The sequence below is a fragment of the Rhinolophus hipposideros genome, assembly GCF_964194185.1.
Source record: "Rhinolophus hipposideros genome assembly, chromosome: 1".
Classification (NCBI taxonomy): Eukaryota; Metazoa; Chordata; class Mammalia; order Chiroptera; family Rhinolophidae; genus Rhinolophus; species Rhinolophus hipposideros.
This window is the reverse complement of record NC_138047.1, coordinates 49,775,299-49,796,461: the sequence shown is the minus strand read 5'-3', so window position 1 is coordinate 49,796,461 and position 21,163 is coordinate 49,775,299. Positions and strand designations below refer to the sequence as shown.

Here is a 21,163-nt window from a genome sequence, read left to right as displayed (position 1 = left end):
ACAATTACAACTACAAAAGAGCTATAAGGTAGTCTCCAAAATGGAGAGAGGGATACAGCAAGAAGTATTCCCATGTATTTAAATATGAATAAACCCACTCCCTAAGCTGGGCATGCAATAGACTTCTCATTTCTCTCCAGCAGAAACACTTAATGTCTTGGATAAGTTAGAACTCACAGAGCAACATTTTTTTAACTGAGTTCTGGGAACAGTGCTCCTCAAAATGTTAGGGATATCAGAAATAAATATTTCTGTACTTAAATAAATTTGCGAAACACTGCTACCTAGTCAGTTCAGGCTGCCTAAGAGAAGGAAGAAACAGAATTGGGGAATGTGCGAAGAACAAGTAAATGGCTTTTTGTCATTTGGCAGTTTGAATTTAAATAAAGGTTTTTCTCTAGGATTTTTCAACCTTTTTTCCCCCCATCCTGACATATGACAGGTGACAGTAATATGTGTGACACACCCCCATGAATCTAACCAGACTTATAAGTAATTCTCAGTGCCCTACTTGTAACTCCAGCATACCCCCTAAAAAAAAATTAAGAAAATGAAAATGAGCAAGAGGAATGTTATGTTAAAATTATCTACTCGAAATTGTGTAACAAGTAAATCATTTCAAAACTCTGATGCTTTGACTATTATTTGTAACAAATTGCTTGCCATCAACAATAACACTCCACATTCCAATGACCTGACTGAGAATTGCTTTCTAGGAAGTGGTGTTGAAACTTTGACTGAATGGGTTATTGAGTCCTTTTTTATTTCTGTGAATTCAAACCCACCCTCATTGTCAATTTTTGCTGAAAGCTTGGTAATTTTGTTGTTGCAGTAGGTTAACAATCATTAAAAGATAAATTTTTAGCAGCATTATTGAAATGTAATTACACACCATAAAGTTCACCGATTTAAGAGTGCAACTATGACCAAAATACAATTTCAGAACATTTTCATCATCCCAATAGATACATTTAATTTTTAAAATTAATTTCAATTAATTTCAATTATTTCCCAAAGAGCATTTGACAATAAAATATCACATATTACTGTCATGACTAATTTTTTTGTAATTTTTAGAAAGCTGGAAAAATAATGTTGGTGCTAATAAAAGTTGAAGATCATCTTTAGTTAAAAATAAAGGGGAAAAAAGGAAAAGAAATGAATGGGAAGAAGAGAAAGCAAAGGAGAAAGAAGACATAGTTTTTGGTAACTAAATCAAGGTGGGGAACTGCTATTTGGAAGAAAATAGACAAGGAAGCAAATCGACTTGTTTCTTCTTTGAAACTATTCTGGTTTCAATGGCTTTGTCAATAGCTACACTTTTTAGAACTCAGAAGGAAACTAACATTGAACAGCAGTGGCCTCTAGAGTACATGCTAGCCTCTCCCATGTTAAACAGCCAGGAGGTCAGTAACCTGTGCCAGGACTTCCTCTGTTACAGGTGTTGGTATTGAAACACTAGGAACATGTTCTTTACAATGGTAGAGTCAACAAAGTATTGCACATATCACTTTACGGATTTGGTGGCTCCTAGAGAAATATACTTAAAATATCAAAATCATGAAGTTCCAGAAGAAATATTTCCATCTGTTCTGTTGTTTTCAAATCACCTAGATAGGCTCATCTGTATAGACAATAACACCGTCTACCGTCACTCACTGTGCCCATTTGTACACTAAAAAGCCTATGTAATCTCAATTATGTAAGCAAGAACCCACTCTTTGGGAAGCTATACAGTTCCAGCAAAGTTTGCCTTCCTTCTAAAAGCAAGTATACCTTAAGTGTAGCAGAGCAATAATCAGAATATGCATGTAAGTCTTTAACTGACTCTGTCAGTCAGCAGTTTTCAGACATCTTCTATGAATAATTACTCAGGTCTGTCTCTACAATGTAAATCTTCTAACTCCAGTTCTCTTTTCACATCCCCTTAGATGTCTTTTACAATGCAAAAATTAAACCCTATACTCAGAAAGAAATCATCTTTTTTAATTGAAAAAAATTCAGCACCCTCCTTACTTATTGTAGAAACATAAAGTGAACATTATTAACAAAGAACAAAACTGAAACCATTTTTCAATTTAGCATGGTCCAAATAAATTATGATTTGATACACTGTGATAAAGCCTAACCTACAATATTTTCTTTCTCTAATAATTGTTAATAAAGCCTTAAGTCTTAGAACTTAGTGAAATTTTTTAAAAATCAGCTAATAATTGCTGTGAATCAACTTGAAATACATTTCAATGCTATAAAAATAAACTGGAGAAGGAATGTTCATGGACTTCCCAATATGAAAATGATTCCTTCAAGTTTAAAACCAATTAGACAAAAAAATGAACAGAGCATCATTAGGGAAGGCATTTATTTTTCTCCCAGCAGTAAATGTGGATTTTCCCTATTGTGGCCACATCTTCTCTTGGCGCTCACTCTACGACTTCTACCTCTTTAAAAAACCCTGAGTTCCAGAATACAGCCTAAGTCCTAGGAAAGGAAAACCTTAACTATCCTGTGAAACAATTGAGTCCACACTCTTAGCTTCATTGGCAGCAGGTTCTCATGAACCATCATCAATTCTCAATTTCTTAACTACTACATACAATATACATACATTATACACACACACACGTAATACCTGTTAGTCATTTGTCTCTATCAACTTACAAACTTTGTAAGAGGAACTTCAATCCTAGATTGGCTTTCTCTACAAGTAGCAGATTCCAGAATTTTCACACATCATTTCAAGTCTACTATATACAACTGTGCAGTTTGTGCAATACACAGAAATGCATGGCTCAGGGAAAGATTGGGGGCAGATACAGCGCCTATGCTCCCTGCCAACCTATCTGTCCCAGGGTGGAGCAGCTTGTGTCTCAAGGAGCAGCTTTTTATAATTTTCTGCCTCTCAAAGAAGTTGTCTTTTCCTAAATCTCACAAAAGTATTATATAGGCTAGCTCAGGTCCTTCACCACTTGCCCAGCCTCTGTATTCTCAGGAAGTATAAAATGATTTATAGTCTCAAGGAATATAAACTTATTTAAATGCTACCCAAGATAAAAAAATAACCTGGAAAGTAAATTATTGAATTAAAAGAAAGTCATGTAGTGCATTCTAAAGGTACACACACATAGAGTGTTGCGTATTTGTGATTCAAGGACAGGATTCTCTTTTTGAACAATTACAGTTGACATACATTATATTAGTTTCAGGTGTACAACATAGTGATTAGACATTTATATAACTTACAAAGTGGTCACCCCACTAAGTCTAGTACCCCTCTGGCACCATACATAGTTATTACCATATTATAAACTATATTCCCTATGTAATACTTTACAAAGGATAGAATTCTGTCATATAAATCTAGTGTCCGGAAAGTATGATTTAGTAAAACAAATATATTCAAGAAGTCGAAAAACTGTGGCACCGACTCTGTATCTCTCTTTCTTTGTACAGTGTACCTAAACTTATCAAGTTGATAAAGTTGGTATCAATAAACTTGATATCAAGTTTATCAACAACAAAAAAGAGAAATAAAAGTGTTGCACTAGATCACTGATCTGCAGGAAACAGATCATTTTCTCGCACCCCAAATTCAAATTTTCATGTTTTCCATTATTGAGCTTCCAAACAAGATCTTGTTTGAACAAAGACTTCCTCAGCTTAAAAAAAAATTAAGATTAAACCATTGAATTAGTCTCTACTGCCTGCATAGTGGTAACCATTAAGAATTAAGGAAACTGACTAAAATAGAGTAAACTGTTTACTTTGGAACCATTTCTCATACTCTTAACTTCAATATACAATGTAGACACAGAAACATATTCAAAAGGATGTGCTTATATTCCCTATGCAGTAGTATAAGGTCTGTAGAATTATTTTTGAATTTCCATCTCTGAGCATCAACAATAAGGTAGTAAATGTGATAGAAATTATTAATAATGTGACGATTAACAGAAAATCTCCTCCCATCTGATATGGACATTTGAGTTTGAGCTTGACAGACCTGGATTCACATTCCAGCTCTGTCACTTACTGAGTAACTAAGTCTCTATTTCATCATCTGTAAACAAGTTATTTACAAGGATTAAACTAAATGATGTACAAAAACTCAACACAGTACCAAATACACGGTAAACACTCAATAGATTATTCTCCGATCTATATTTTGTCAGCATTAAAACAAGAATGCACAGCAGCACACAATCCTATATAATCCTATATAAAAATTGAAACTACAGTACAATTTTTAAATCCTTCTCTGCAGTCTCATTCCTTAATTTTTCCATAAATTTTTCCACAAGGTCTGACGTGGACTTTGTAATGGGTATTGTGCTAGGGATGGGGCATATCCTGACAGACAAGATGCATTTTTGCCTTTCATGAGTTATAGTCTGGAAGTGGGTGCAAGCAAGAAAATCATTGTTTATCACGTGAAGGGATAAGGACTAGAATAGAAAAATCCATTGAGCATTAAAAGATCAGATAAGGGGCAGCTAGGGCACAAGAAGGAAAAAGAAAGATGCCTGAATTATCTTAAGAATCAAATGGGAATTCGCTGGACCTGTGGCTGAGGATAAGTCAACAGGTGAGGATGTGACAGAAAATAAAGCAGCAGTGGTGATTGTGATGGGCCGTAAATGCCATGTGGAAGGTTTGGATGCCACCCTGATTCATCAGCTTATCCTCTAGGATCTAAATTTAAAATATACCCAGACTCTGACCACTTCTCACCACCTCCACTGCAGCCAGCCTGTCTAAACTCCCATCGTCTCTCACCTCAATTATTGATTGATCTCCTGAGTTATCTCCTACTCTATCCCCAGCCCACTACTCCCCACATAGGGCCCAGAGTGATCCCATTAAAGTAGATCTGATGTCACTCTTTGGCTCAAAACCCTCAAAGACTTTCTATCTTATTTAGAGTAAAGATGAAAACCCTTACATACACAGCCCAAAATGATCTGCCCCCACCCGCTGACTCCCGACTGCTATCTTTCTAACCTTATCAGCTCTAATGCGCCCCCACCCCTAACTTGCTCACTCCACTTCAGTCCAGCAAATGTACCAGGTGAGCTCCTGGCACAGGGCCTGCTGTTCCCTCTGCCTGGATCATTCTGCCCCTTGTATGGTCATGACTTGTTCACTCACCTGCTTCTTGTCTTTACTCAGATGTCCCCCTCTCAGCACAGCCTTTCCTGGCCACTCTATCTAAACTTTCAACACCCATACACACTCCCTTTCCCACCTTCCTCCTTTTTCCCCTCAATTTACTTATCTAATTCATTTCTGTCTTCTCCCACCATTAGTACTGCCATCTTCATCTATTTATTTTCATTGTATTCCCAGTGCCTACAACATTGGAGGTGCCCAACAAAAGTCTCTTGAGTTACCTGATTAGTTAATGAAAGAAGGGAGACCAGTTAAGAGGCATTTCAGGTAATATAAGTAAGGAAATAACCTCCAGAATTAAAAAAGAAATAGAGGTTATAGAGAAAAAGATTTAGGTGGTGAGATAAGCACTGTTTAGTGACCTCTTGAATATGGGAAGTGACCAAAAGGGAGTAGGTACAGCTAATTCCTGGGTCTCTCACTTAGGGTACAAGGTAGATAGAGGGTAGTGAGTTCACCAATGTTAGAAATAGTGGGGAGCGAGTGCAGTGGGGGGGGGAAGACAGCAAGTTCAGTTTTGAACTGAACTGTTATATTAAAATTAAATCAATGATTATTTTATTGCACACTTACTCTGTGTAAGACAAAATCCTCACTTAATGAATACTAATTCCCTTTGGTTCCCCAAAGTGAGGTCAAGAGAGATAGGACCATCTCCTGTAGTGTGAAAAAGGAAGGAGACATGCTCTTTGATTGAAACCAACCTGGTTTCTGTTTCCAGCTCTGTCACTCCTGGGTAATTAGGAATTATTTACTCTCTCAGCTTCAGTTTCCCTATCTTCAGAACAGGGATCCCAATACCTACCTTACAAGACCATTGTGAAGACTGGCAATGTATGCATAGAATTCCTGACACGTAGGTTCTCCAAATAAAAGTACAAAATAAGTTTTCTAACATTTATCTAACTTTTCCAAGTCAATGAAAGAAAGAGAGGAAAGCTAGTTAAACACATCATGATTAAATATTTGTGTTGCTGTTTAAATGTAAACACTAAAACGTTCCCTGATCAGGACCCTGCTTTAACAGCAAGGTAATTTCTTGTACAGATTTCCATTGCATTATGAGTCAAAATTCAGTATTTGAAAACTTTATATTTTCTCTAATAATTTACAGAGTAAATATTGTGCACAATTGAGTTTGTGTGGCATGCGCTTTATAACCAATCACACACAGAGAAGTTCAAAGACAAGTTGCACTACCAACAAAAAAACAGATATTTCTTCAGCTGTGTCTATAGGGTGGAACAATCCATTCTTACGCAATTAATTGTGGCTTGTGAGATTAAGGTAATTTGGGCTCCACACCCTTTGTTTACTGAGTCATGTGTCTCATGGTCACTGGGTTTAAGATGTTTTCTATGAACTGAAACAAATTTGGCTCTAAAGTCATTCCCAGGTGAGGCTCATCCAGCTAAAGGATATGCTGACTCTAACATTCGTTTTTTGTTTTCTGGGGTTTGGCCCTCCAACTTAATCTTTGTTTTTCGGTACTTCTCTCTCCACACTCATAGATCTTGACACATTAGTTCACCTCTGGAAATAGAGTCAATTCCTGGTTGAGGAGGAGAATCAATCAATTTGAAACTTATTTAGGTTTGCAGGGTTTAACCTTGCCTCGTACTCTGTCTCCTTTTTGCTCTCCCACTGCTCAGTGGCTACTAACATTCACTGAACTCACGAATGCCAAACACCGTGCATTTGTGATCGCACATCATTGGTACAGCAACCCCATAAGGCAACAGATGAGTAAACTAAGGATCAAAAGTCAGCAAATGTCAAAGTGCCAATTTCCTCCAACTTGAAAATCACCACTAGTGGACCCCAAATGTCGGACTTTGGACAGTGTCAGTGAGTAGAGCAAAATGAACAAGTAAGAGCAATGGAGTAAAAGGACATCATAAAGCTAAAGCTAAATTATTCATCAATTTTAAAAATTATTCTGAGATTAGTCCTTCCTACTTTTACGTATTCAAATGACCTCTTATTAAATGATAATGTTTGAGCATGCTTGAACATGTGTTGAATATCGTGTTTATTCAATAAAATTGAAAGCTGGTGGTTCTATGTCCACCTCCAATAATAATCTTCTGACATGTTACTGGTCCCAGAGCCACAGCATACAACGCACAGGGAGTACATTGCAAAACACCAGAAGGTGCCCTTCTATAAGTCTGTGAGTTGGATAGAGCCCAAATACTACCCTGCTGTAAAATCTAAATGTCTAGGAATCGCTGACCTTCAGAGCATTCCCTTCCCACTTACATGAGAATTTCAGCAAAACGAATAGAAAAAATGAAAGTCAGATTATATTCTGGCTAAATGTAACTGCTTTTCAGCTCCATTAAGGCTTTTAAATCTGAAACATCGTCAGCAGTTAGCACATGCAGCAAATATTTATAAATACCATAAATATTTGCGAACCACCCATATATGCCAGGCACCCTGGAAAGTGTCAGAAGCAGAAGCATGAAGACCAGCATACCCCTCAAGGTGCTCACAGGCTAGTGGACAACCTATTTAACCAGGAGTCTACACTTTATGACATCCAATATAACCTCACTGATGGTCAAAACAGCCTCGTGAAGCAGGTAGTATTATGCCCACATTTCAGATGAAGAAAAACTCAGATAAATGACAACATGATCTCCAAGCACACAAGGGATAAAACAAGAATTCACACTCAGTTCTTCTGGCAGCCTCCCCAGTGTGAGTGTGTATGTGGTGGGAAGGAGGCAGCGGAGAAGACAGGACCTGGCCAATATGCCTGATATCGTACGGATGCTGTGTCAGTATAACTCTACTGGCTTACACTGCGGTTGACAAATTCATGTGGAAAAAAATGATAAATCACACAAATCCTCTGCTGGTCGTACAACTCTAATTCATTTCAGAGGCTTGCTACTCTCCTGGATCCCAGCAATCAGCCTCTGGCCACATCCCCATCTTTATAACAGTGAGAAATGCTACTGTTCTGACTCCCTCTACCCTTCTCCCCACACAGAATGAGCTGTCTTCTGTACATCCCTGGGGACAGTGCCCAGGTGAGGGAGCTTACTACAGTACCTGTCCAACACAAGGTCTTGGAAGGAGTTAGAGCAAAACAGAGAACGAGTTGTTGTTCTTGAAAATGTTGTTAACTGGCAGAAGAAAGGAAAGCAAATTGCAAACCATAGGTTAGATTTCCTTATTCTTCTATCAAACTACCTAAATGACAACATGTTTGTGCTGAAAAAAAAATTGAGGAAAAATCATTACAGAGAATATTGTTCGGGTCACGTTTATTTCCAGGACTATATCCCCATCGAGAGTCACTCGGTTTCCTACAAACAGAACTATGTGCAAGCTAAGAGATTTTAGGAAGGCAGAAAATTATCGTGAACACTGAAATAACAGCTTCTCTGAGTGGAATGAGTAGGTTTTGATGTTTTTCTCTTGTTCTAAGGCCAGCACGGGTGCCATCGACAAGAATCCTGAATCCGTACGTAGTGTGTTTTGTTGTTACTGCGGTGGTGGTAATTCTTGCAGTGACAATAGCTCTACTGGCTTACTTTTTAGCTTTTGGTAAGTACCAGAAGATTAAAAGTACAACTTTTCAGTCTAAATAAATATACTTTCAGATTAAAAGTTTCGCATTCTTTAATTGCCATTTTTATTTCTTAATATTTAAATAATTACATATCTTACTTATATATCCCAAAATGTTTGTTTCTATATTTTCCTTCAATCAGTATATTTTTCTCTTCTTTTGGCCTTTTTTTGGTATAATAAATATTATTCCCCAGGCAATAATTAGTCTAGTCAAAGAAAAAAAATCTCTTAATACTTTCTGATACTAGAATTTTCCTATTTTTTATTAATATCATGATTACCTTTTTCATTTAATAACGTGATAAAATTGTAAAAGTGAAATATTGCAAAGAACCTTAAGTTTCAACACCTAAAATTTGGATGTACCTAACTACTTGTTAATTTGTGATTTATCTCTTGAAAACAATCTGAGTAGCAGAACAATTATGATAGATGAATTTGCAATTACGTAGAAAAAAAGGATAAAAACAAACTTTAAAAAGAATATTGTTATTTTATTATGTTTCTCTTATTTTGTTTAATTTTTCATTATTACATCACAAAAGTATAGGAAACATGGAAAAGAAAGAAATAATATAAAGAATACAAATACCCTGCTAATTCATAAACAACTATCCATAATCTCAGTGACTATTCGTTTAAATGTTTTAGTACAGAAAAATGTGTCAAATATTACTAGGTAATACCTACTATGCTTTTTTCACTTAAAAATAATACACTTTGAGGTTTTTTTTTAAAAAAATTATCATTGAATAAATGAGGGATTTTTTAAAAAAATAACAGCTATAATTCTGTTAAGTCCTTTAAAATATGTGTGGGGATGTATGAGCGTGGAGAAAGAGTGAGAGAACATAGTTTACTGTACATCCTATTGCAAATGGGCAAAAATGCTTAATTATGCAAAGGTTGAAAAACTCCCAAGGGTGCAAATCAATTACCAACATTAGAAAACCCAGTAACTTGGAATAATCTTTTCAATCTAATTATAAAGTTGTGGCTAAATTTTGCTTTTGACTACATTTTGCTATCAAATCACATGGAATCAACTATGTGTCTATGGTGAATTAAGAAAGATAGGCAAAAGATCAATTTTCAAATCAATGAATATTCACTCGACATAGCGTGTCACACTTAAACACAAAGGGAGCAGCCTATGTAAATGCTGTACAAAGTGTATCCCGGTGACTGACTACTCATGGCACTAGAAAGACTTGTCCTTCTGCCACAAAGGACTACACCTACCTTCCCTCAGGATCTCCAACTCTTTCCTGTAATGGAGGTATTTCTCCTCATAAATTATGTATATGAATGATCAAAAGAAAGCAGGGAATTTTCCTCAGACATATTAGGTTATGTTCGTAATGTTTCTAAGATGTGTACAAATGTGTTTTAGGGATTTTTGTTTTCTTCATGTAGCTGAATATGTCCTCTGACAGACCCTTTTTGATGAAAATAATTCACATTGGACAACCAGATTAGATATTAATATCTTGTCAGAAGACTTATTTTCTAGCTCAGTCCAGAAAACTGACAAGTTACTGATTCCTCCATAAAAAAGTATTATTTGAAATAATTTTTAAAACTATTCAGAATTACTTTGGGTTATTCTTTAATGATAAATGAATAATAGCATATTATAGACATTTGTTAATATTTCTTGAATAAATAAATCTGCAAATAGAAATCTTCCTAAACTATAGTTAGACTGAAAATTATGATACTTCTGAAAAATTTAATTTCTCAAATAATGCTGTTCTGATTTTCATGTATCTTTCACAGTTCCAGCTTTACCAGTCTTTCTTAAAACTGAAAGAAAAATAATTTTATTACAGGTACATTTATATTAAGTTTAGAGTTGTCTTTCTTTTATGGGAAGCAAAAAAAATTTGAATTGTGTAACATACTTCCCATAATCCTGAGTAAACTAAAGATTAAAACATTTAGTAAAGCGAAACTAATTCTGCCTTTTTTTTGTTTTATAGAGCAAAAATCTTACTTTTATCATAGCAGCTTTCAAATTCTAAACGTTAAATATAGTGATGAGTTAAAGTCACCAGCTACACAGTTATATAAGACTTTGAGTGGAAGAATTGAATCTATGGTAAGAATTTGTCTTTGCTCTTTATTCCATCATAAAACAAATATGGTAATAAACCTATTATTTTGTGATACATTTGCAATTGCTAGATGCTCTGTATTATTTTCCTCCCTTGAATGGTGAAAGATGTTTCTTTGCTTTTACCAAGTTAACTCCCTAGTATAGTGGTTCTTACATTTTCTTCGGTCATGAGTAAAAAGTGTTTGAAGGGTCATCACTAAATACATGTTTTATATGATTATGATTTCAAAGATTGGAAGTGTATTATTTGTGCAGGTTGACCATTTATTACTGCTCTCCTTGAGATTGCCTTTTAGAATCCTTTTTATTTTGCCTTAGTTCTTTTTTCCTTATTCAACTGAATACACAGGTGGTAGGCGTTGCAAGATGTGTTTGCGTATCAATAATTACAGTTTGGAAAACATCACACTACTTCAGTGATAGATGTAGAAACTATGCAAAGCAAGCTTGGGCTTTCACTTGAAGAGGCTTGGCAGCCTGCCTGCCAAAACCTCACAAGTGGACCCTTAGCATTCGTTTATCATAACAGACCAGAGTCTGACCTTCAGCTCTGCAGAGCCAGCGTTGACCAGTCTCAGGGTTGCTCATTTATTACCTTTTGGAATCTGAAGAATATAAATTAATCTGATGGCTCTAAAACTTTAGCATGTAACAGAATCACCTATATTACTAACATCTTGCATACAATAGTGTATTTGTTATAATTAATGAACCAATGTTGATATGTTGTTAACAAAATTCCATATTTTATTCAGATTTCCTTAGTTTTTACTTACTGTGCTTTTCTATTCCCTGATCCATCCTGGATACCACATTACATTTAGTTATCAGGTCTCGTTAGGCTTTTGCCTACTATGACAATTCCTTGGGTTTCCCTTGTTTTTGAATATCTTGACAGTTTTGAGAAGTACTAATCAGGTATTTTATAGAGTGTCCCACAACCGTGTTTTTCCTGATATTTTTCTAATGGTTAGACTGGGGTTATGTGTTTGGGGAGGAAGACCATAGAGGACAAGTGTCATTTTCATGACGTCATGTGAAGGGGATACATATTATCAACATGCGGTCACTGTTGACCTTGATTACCTGGCTGAAGTAGTGTCTGCCAGATTTCTACACTCTAAAGTTACTTCCTCCCTTTTCCACACTACCCTCTTTGGAAGAATTATACTATAAAGAGTGCAGGAGTAGAGAGTTATTCTTTGAATATTTGAAGAATATTTAAATCTTCTATTTGTCTATTTTCCCCATGTATTTATTTATTCAAGCACTTGTTTATATCAATATAGTGGTCTATGCATTTTAACATCTTAATGTCTAGATTTTACTCCAGAAGTGCCCCAGTTTACGTTCTCACCAGCAGTATGTAAGTATTCATAAGTATGCTTATTTCCCCAGAGCATTAACACTAGGCATTGCACATCTTTTTAATTGCTGCTAATCCAGTAAGTGAGAAGTGATATCTCGTTATTTTGATTTGCATTACTTTGATTACTAGTAAAATTTATTCTGCCTACATACATTAATAATAGGTCATTTTTATGATTTTATTTTTGAAATGTCCAGGTCATGACCTCGCCCATTTTCTTATTGAAGTATTTGTCTTTTTTACATAAACTGGAAAAGAAAAACTTTTCCTTTCCTCATTAAAATATTAACACCTGTCATTCATGTCACATATATTTCTCTAATATGGGATTTGATGTAGGGGTTTTTATGCCAAATAGATTTACTATTTTCATGTAGCCAAAATTATCAATCCGTTTTATGATTTCTCACTTTTGTGCCAAGTTAAAAATGTCTTTCTCTACTCCAAATACTCTTTAACATGTTCACTCACATTTTCTTTTTGTACTTTTAATATTTCAATTTTTATAATTTTATCTTTGATTCATCTGGAATTTATTTTATAGTAAGGTAGAGATCCAGCTTTTTTTTCCAGGAGATAGCAAGGTGGTGGTACAAAATATATAACTATATAATATAAATCATGTATTAAATAGTGCAATTGATTTGTCATGCAACCTTTATAATATGCTAAATTCTTCTCTTTTTTCTGTACTCTTTTACTGATTAATCTTGTCTGAACCAGTACCAAACTATTTAGAGTACTGTGGCTTTATGGTATATTTAAACATCTGGCAGAGCAAAATTTCCCTTGAAATTCTGATGTATAATTTTCAGTTAACCTCAAATATTTATCCTTATGTAAAATCAGTTTGAACATTTAAAACATATGAATAATACTCTAATATACTGCTTTATAGTTTACATAGCACTTTCACATATATTATCTAACCTTCAATTCACAACAGCCATATGAATTAGTAAATCATTTTTATAAACAGGTCAGCAAAGTTTGTGAGATTAAGAAACATCAAAGGCTATTCAACTGGAAAGTGGTAGAACAAGAATTCAAGCCAAGGTGTTCTGACCATAAATCCAAGGCATACCATTTCCAATGGTAACATGAGTGCCACCATTATCCTTGTCCCATAGATGACATTGTTGTATTTAACAAGTAGTGAAATAGTCCCAGAACCTTCTATAACATTGAGCAATTCACTTCTTTTTTCTTGTTCTCAATGTATTCATCAGTAAAGTAAAATCATTGGGCCAAATGATTTTTATAGTACTTTCTAACTCAAAAAGCCTGTGATTTTGTAATGTCTGTGAGAGATATGCATGCCACACATTTACCTGTTTTTCTTACCCTGCCTCTCTGTCCCCTCCTCTGTGTTCTTTACAGGCTCACTTTCCTCTACACTGCCATTAAATGTTGAAGTTGCCCAAGGCTTTGACCTACATCCTCCTCTCCTCTCACACTATCTCTAGATGATCTATCTCTAGATGATCTCATCCATAACCATTATTTCAACCAAAAGTTACATATTAAAGACTCACTCTATCTCTAGCCTAGACTTTTCTTTTGTACTTTAGACCTTTCACCCAACTGTCAGCTTGACATCTCTACTTGACTGTTTTTAAAAATCTCAAATACATTATGTCCCAAAATTAAACCGACAATTTCCCCACACCATTCAGGTCTTCTTCCAACAATCTTATCCCCATTAATCACAATACCATTTATTCAGTTTCTCATACCAGAAATCTAGAATTCATCCTTGACATAGTGCTCTGTCATTCCAAATATCAAATTCATTACCAACCCTTATAGGTTTTATTCCCTATTTCCCTCAAATCCATTTATTTCTTTTCATACCCACTACCATCATACCCATCTAACCCATCATCTCTAAAGTACTAAAAATAGCACCATAACTAATTTGCATTATTTCTTCCCTAAAATTGATACCCATACTCAGTAAGAGGTATTGTTCTCATATTGCAAAAGCTGATTATATTATCCTCTTGTTCAAAATTCTTCAGTGACTTCCCATTGTTTGTGATAAAGAACAAATGCTTCTAACACACTAACAAGACCTGCATGGTTTGGCCCTTCTTATCACCCTAGCCTCTTTGCTCTCTATGCTACATACTTGCATTGACTTTCTTGTATTCCTTAAACACAACCTATTTGTTTCCACTGCAGGACTTTGCATGTGCCACTCCACCTGTGAGGCTTTTTTCTTCCTCTTTAATAGGATAACTTTGATTCTTTCTTTATGGAGCTGAACATATCAGCTCCATAAGTATTTCCTCTAAGAAACTCCTCTAATCTCATTGATTGGATCAGATTCCTCTACTATAAGGTTACACATATCATAGTTATAATTTTACTTAAAAGTGCATGATAATTTGATTAGTGCCTGTCTTCCCCCATTAGATGTAAGCTCCATGATGGCAAGGACTATTTACTTTCTCTCTCCGTTGTATCCCAGTGTTTGATACAGGAGCATGGAGCACAAGAAGTGTTCAATAACTGTTGTTGAATGAATGAAAAATGAATGAGGCCATTTAGAAATAATGAAAGTACCTGTTTGCAAAACATATGTATCAAAACTGTGAATGCATTCGATTGAATGGGTCTCTTCAAATAAAACAAGAGATTTCAATCAGGATTCATTCCTAGTATCAACTGAAACACTGTAATTCCCATTTGCTATCCGGGTAATATTGCAACAGATGCTTCAAACAATCCCCATTTTCCCCCAAAATATACCTGCTGATAATCCCACAAATAAACTAGGACACAGGAAAATAAAGTAATATCAATTTAAAATTCATCTTATAACATCACTCATACTATCAGGGCTTTTAGATAAAATTCATTTCAGGCACATCCATTTAACAAGCATTGATTGTTGCCTGATACGTAAAAGATATTTTGGCACATATATAGCATTCAAGTAGTTGGTGAATTAATGAATAAATTATGCATTCTATCTGTTGATTTCTGTTTTAAGTCCTAGGGACACAAAATAAAAATGTTGTTGCAGTTGGGGTGGACTCCAAAATATTTTGGAGACTCACAGTGGTCTCCAAAATATGGTTGTTCATCCCAAGGAGGGATTCACAATAATTTATTAGAGTGATGGAAGAAAATACTCAGATGTCACTCTACAGGTATTTTTCCCTTAAATTATTTTTTATAAAACAAGAAAGGAAGGAAGGAAGGGAGGGAAGGAGAAAGGGAGGGAGTGAAGGAGGGAGGGAAGGAGGGAGAGAGGAAGGGAGGGAGGGAGGGAGGGAGGGAGGGAGGGAGGGAGGGAGGAAAGAAAAAAAGAAAGGAAGGAAGAAAGGAAGGAAGGAAGGAAGGAAGGAAGGAAGGAAGGAAGGAAGGAAGGAAGGAAAGAAAGGGAAGAAAGAAATAAAATAAAGAAAAGAAATATATACCTTTAATTTGGTTTGCAAGGATGAGCAACTGACATCAGGGAAGATGGAAAGTCACTTGCTGAATTTCAACAAAACATTTGCACGATAGCTGGAACTGACAATTGAGTGTCATGATTTATTAAATTCTACCAATGATGCAAGTCATGCATTTGGAGCCACATGATTGTGTGGGAAGTTTTTTAGCCCTTCAAACCAAGTATTTGAATTAAACTTAGAATCATACTTTTGAGTCACTTTATCATAGTGTTTCAAAATTTTTAAATTCCATCCGTACTGCTAACACTGAAAATATTATTTTAAAATAAATGTAATAAAATACATAAATATTTCTTCTATAACACAGCCTTTTTAATTTCTAATTTGGTCAATGTTCTATAATATATATTGTTAGTAATATAGTATTATTACATGTGTATAACATATAAATAAATATATATGTTTTGGCTCCTTGTGCACAAAGTGTTTGGAATGCATGCAAGTTCATAATCAAGAGTACATATTTGGAAACCACTGTAGTAATAGATAGACCATATTGCCACATATTTTATCTTTTTCTTAAGAACTAAACTTTCCGGAGCCTCTGATTAAACAAAATAGAAAGTTGTAACTGGAGGGTGATTTGAAATCACAGAAACAACCTCATTTCTATCCTTTAGCTCATGAATAATATGAACAAAACTATATCTATTAAGAAAATACTGAAAGTAAGAAAGTGATTTGTCTTCATGGCTAGCTAATAAGATCTTTTCCCTCTAAAGATGAAAAACATATGACAATTATAAACATTCTATGTATAATGCTTTACCCTTTGTATGATTTGTCTATTAACAGATTTAATGATGTTCATTTTATTAGAAATTACCTAAATAATCCATATCTGACTTAAATTTTTCTTGATAATATTACTGAGGTATGAGGATTCTAGACTACTCCAGAATACAAAGATAGCATTGCCACCCTCAATCAGGAGGAAAATATAAAATAGTTCTTTTTTCATTTTTTTACTTGATTTTTGTCCAATGTAATAAGAGGGTCAAAAGTACAGGTTACAAAATCAAGTGAGTGTGAAAGCAGACTCATGTGACCCTTTGAACACAGTAATTATTTTGAAGGGAAAAAGCTAAAAGTTGACTGTAAAGCTCACTAAAAGCTAACACATAGTTTCTATAAGCTGCAGTCATCAGCTGTATACAGATAAATTTTTAAAACACACCTTTGACTCCTCTTTTTACAGATGGAGAAACTGAAAGGAAGAAAGTTTACAAGGTTCATTCAATTTCTCATAGCAAGCTAACTCTGTGTTCTCCATTTACTGCTCTTTCCACTATCCCACTGGCATCCTTCAATCATCTGCTTACTGATTTTCTACCAAGTATTTGATAAATTCTAATGAAAGAACCAATAATATTTCCACACATTCCGTAAAATATGGAATCTTGTCCATAGGCGTCTTCTTTCATCCTTGTATATAGATATATCAACCAATTAATCAACTTGCTTTATGTTACTTTTCTTAGTCCTTACTAAATTGCCTCTTAATATTTTCCACACAACAAAAAAGGTAATAATTAAATTGGAGTTTTAACACTTTGATCCAGTCTAGTCTGTGCAGGTGCAATACCAAATCACAATTTAAAATATGATTATAAGAAACATTTATCTAAATTTTAGCATCTCCTTCAGCCTTATGTCAGTTCCTTTTACTTCTGCTAAAGTCAAGTAAAATTAAAGTCATTTTATTAAAATACTTTCCACAATATACCATATTAATAAACATATTAAAACCCATCCTTCTGTGTAGCTAACTGGAATACAGTTCACCAACTGACAGTAACAGTTAATTCTAGATTATCAAATTTGGGGTGACTTTTTGCTTTCTTAATATATACTAGTATTTCTTGAATTTTTCAAAGAAGGAACACAAATTATTCTAATAAAATCAATAGTCTCATTATTCTTAAAAGTGTTCAAGGCCTCTCTAAAAAGAAAACAATTCCATTTTGTCCAACAGTTGGTTGTTCTGATATCTACCTATTAGAGTGGATATTGAAAAAGACACAATATGATGTAATAGAGATTGCATAAAATTCAAAATTTCAAGAATTGGCTTAAAACTCTGGATTAATGTAACATTCAGCATGCTACTTAATTTCCCCACCTTCGTCTTTTCATGTCCACCTTCACCTTGGTGCAACCTCACATTACAAGCTAACAAAATCCACTCTCCATCGTGACACTTCAGTACGTCTGACCCTGCATCTTAGGAATGGTTCCAGTCACAGAATCACTCCTAGTTCATTATGAAGCTCAACTTTATACTTCAAGAGGGCTGTCCTTGCTGGGATTGAACAATGATTCAGGGAAATAGCTGTGGTTAGGTCAGGAAACAACCAACTAATGTAAAAAAAAAAAAAAAGATAACCTCTGATGCTTAGGCATTAATCAGAAATAGCAAGGAAAAGAGTGCCCTTGGCTTCTTTACTCCTACTCTTCAAGATCACCATTGTTACTCATTTTAACCTGGTTTTTCCTTTTGAAAACAGTTAAGGGATCACACAATGTAAGTTGTATCAGTGGACTTCCCTAATGTTGGCTTGGTTCCTGCCCCCAAACACCTAGGAACAGCCACCAAATCACATAACATGGGCTCTCGTTGAGTAAAATATCCAGTGTGTTTTGAATGGTTTCTACTGAAGACGCATCCTGTCCACTATCATCTTTGTGTAATAAGTGAAGAAACGGGAAGTGCATCAAAAATTTACAAACCTGCCTAAATCAATCCATGTGTTCTGAAATGAAACTGAACTGTGAATTGATAACTCAAATCCCTATTTCTCATTAACACAAGTCCCATGTTGCAAGTTTGGGAGCAAGGACTAAGGAGAGAAAGAACTGTAATTACAGAGAAGCTTTTTTCCTTTCTTTCTACAGATTACTAAAACATTCAAAGAATCAAATTTAAGAAATCAGTTCATCAGAGCTCATGTTGTCAAACTGAGGTGAGTGGAACTATATAAAAAAATATGTAAACTTAGGTGCGGTTTGGCCCATTTGATTTTATTTTACAGCATGGATAATGAATGCAACATTCACACAATTTGTTGCAATATTATGAAAATAGTATCATGGGCAGCTTAAAAACAATGCCAAAACAAAACCAAAACATGCCTCATATGATCTATTTATCTACTAATGCAAATAACCTTATTAATTTAATTCTTGGTAGGAAAAGGAGGAAAGGGTGGAAAGAGATTTGGGTGAAGGGACAGTAACAAGGTTATCCTATCATATAAATCTAGTAGATACCACGCACAATGCAGTCTATGTAAACAGTGCCCATTGGAGTTGTGCAATGTTGTGGTCTTGGGCATGTTCATCCAAGATCACTATAATCAACATCAAAAGTGACTTGTTTTTTTGTCTGCCTGGAATGCTATAATATAAAAAAGAATGCTGTGGCAAATCCAAGCATGTCTGTCATGAATAATAAAGGGAGTACTGGCATGCATGTTAGCTATTTGCCATTCTTGCCTTAGTTGAATGTATACCTATTTATTCTATGCTATGATAAGACAGGCATTCTCAACTAAAATAGTCACCCTTTACTGTCTCTACCACAAATGCTTCAAATGCCCATATTGCTCAATCTGTCAAGTAATATGCAAAAGTTCTTTGGAAGAATTATTTAATTCTTTCTCAAATATCACCACCACAAAAAAAATTAATTTTTTTATTTTCTGTAGAGTTATATAATGAGTACCCAGGAGAATGAAGCTCTGGTCATGTAAGTTTTGTTGAGAGGTTAGAGGAGTAGGAAGAATCCATGAAAAGAGTATTTTCCACTGCATTTCAGTCAGTTCAGTGTACGTTCACCTAAGTATTTTTCTTGTGAATGTCTCTGTACTAGTTGCAAGCTCTGAAAACATGAAGGACTGAATAAGCTGTCTGTGTTTTCTCTTCTTTTATTCACTTCCCATTTACTGCTCAATCCCTGGCAATTTCATTTGTGACCCCACCACAAAACACTATTTGCTCTTGCCAAGTTCAACAATGACCACATAGGGAATACAGTCAATATAATGTAATAACCATGCCAGATGGGTACTAGACTTATTGGGGGGATCACTGCATAAGTTATATAATTGTCTAACCTGTACACCTGAAGCTAATATAATATTGGTCTCAACTGTAATTGAAAAATAAAGAAAAACAACAAAAAAAATGACATCCAAATCACAAACTCCAAAGGAATCTTATCTGTTATCTGGACCTCTCAACAGTATTTCGCCCTGTTGAATTTTCAAATCTCCTTGAAATATTACCATCCTGTAGTTTTATGACCCTACATATCCCTGATTTTCCTCTTACCTCTCTACTTCCTCCTTTCCCACTTTCTTTGCAGTTCTTATTCCTTCTCTGTACATTCCTCAAATGTTGTTGAAGGTCAAGCTGTACTATAAGCCTCACCTTCTCAATACTCATTCTCTCCTTTTAGTGGCTTCCTTGCCACCTGTATACTGATTATTCTCAAAGTTGTATCTCTGGGCCAGAACTCTTTCTTCATCTCTAGACATAAACATACATAGCTATCTTCTTGATATCCTCATATGTATATCTTACAGACAACTCAACTTTAATATGTCCAGACCTAAACCTATCATCCTTTCCTCACCAAATGTTACTCTTCTAGTGTTACCTACCTCTATATTAATATATTAATAGAGGCATCACCTTCACCTTCAAGAAATAGGAGTTATCTTTAATTCCTGTCTTTCCCTCAACCCATGTTATACATGTATCAAAGGTGTATGTATGTACATATATACATATATACATACACCTTTGACATATGTGTGTGTATATATATATTCTTGATACATATATAATGAATATATACGAGGTTTGACTATTAAGTTCGTCAACTTGCCACAGTGCACTTACACTGGCAGCACTGTACTTACTAACAGCTCGGTAAAGTTTCATAAGCTTGGTACATCAGTGTCTCACAACTGTGTTTGTGTCAACGTGTGGCGGTGTCTTGCTGAGTGGCATTCGTTATAGATGTTGCATATTTTTGTGTACTATCGCGAGGATGTCTGAGCTTGAATTAGAGCAACTAACAAACATTAAATTCCTTGTTAAACTTGGCAATAATGGAAGTGAAATCAGTGACATGTTAGTCCAAGTTTATGGGAATAATGTCATGAAGAAAACAGCGGTGTACAAATGGATTAAATTTTTCTGAGGGGAGAGAACATATCACTGATGCTCTGTGACAGATAAACTTCTATATTTTTCTTTTATGAGATGATGAGCAGATTCTTTTCTTTCTAATCCACACTTTCACTGAGGATTTAGTTCCTTGAGAATCTTGCGTTATTCTGAAACCCCATGTCCACCTCTCTATTTTGCACTAGCCCAAGACCTCATCTCCAGTACTTCCATAAATGCTAAAACTCAAGTCTGTTGTATATTCTAGTGTTTACCACA

The 21,163-nt window shown here is 35.0% G+C and overlaps 1 protein-coding gene across 1 annotated transcript in view; it reads left to right on the top strand.

The window, feature by feature from the left end:
• Positions 1 to 6,994: 6,994 nt before the first annotated feature.
• LOC308499235 (transmembrane protease serine 11D-like) overlaps positions 6,995 to 21,163 on the top strand; it is a gene marked incomplete at both ends in the record, with an annotated part of 32,778 nt that continues 18,609 nt past the window's right edge. The window contains 4 exons of the mRNA XM_081052288.1: positions 6,995 to 7,017; positions 8,612 to 8,730; positions 10,740 to 10,858; positions 18,605 to 18,672. Of these exons, the coding sequence (XP_080908414.1) occupies positions 6,995 to 7,017; positions 8,612 to 8,730; positions 10,740 to 10,858; positions 18,605 to 18,672 (329 nt within the window). The remainder of the gene's footprint in view (positions 7,018 to 8,611; positions 8,731 to 10,739; positions 10,859 to 18,604; positions 18,673 to 21,163) is intronic.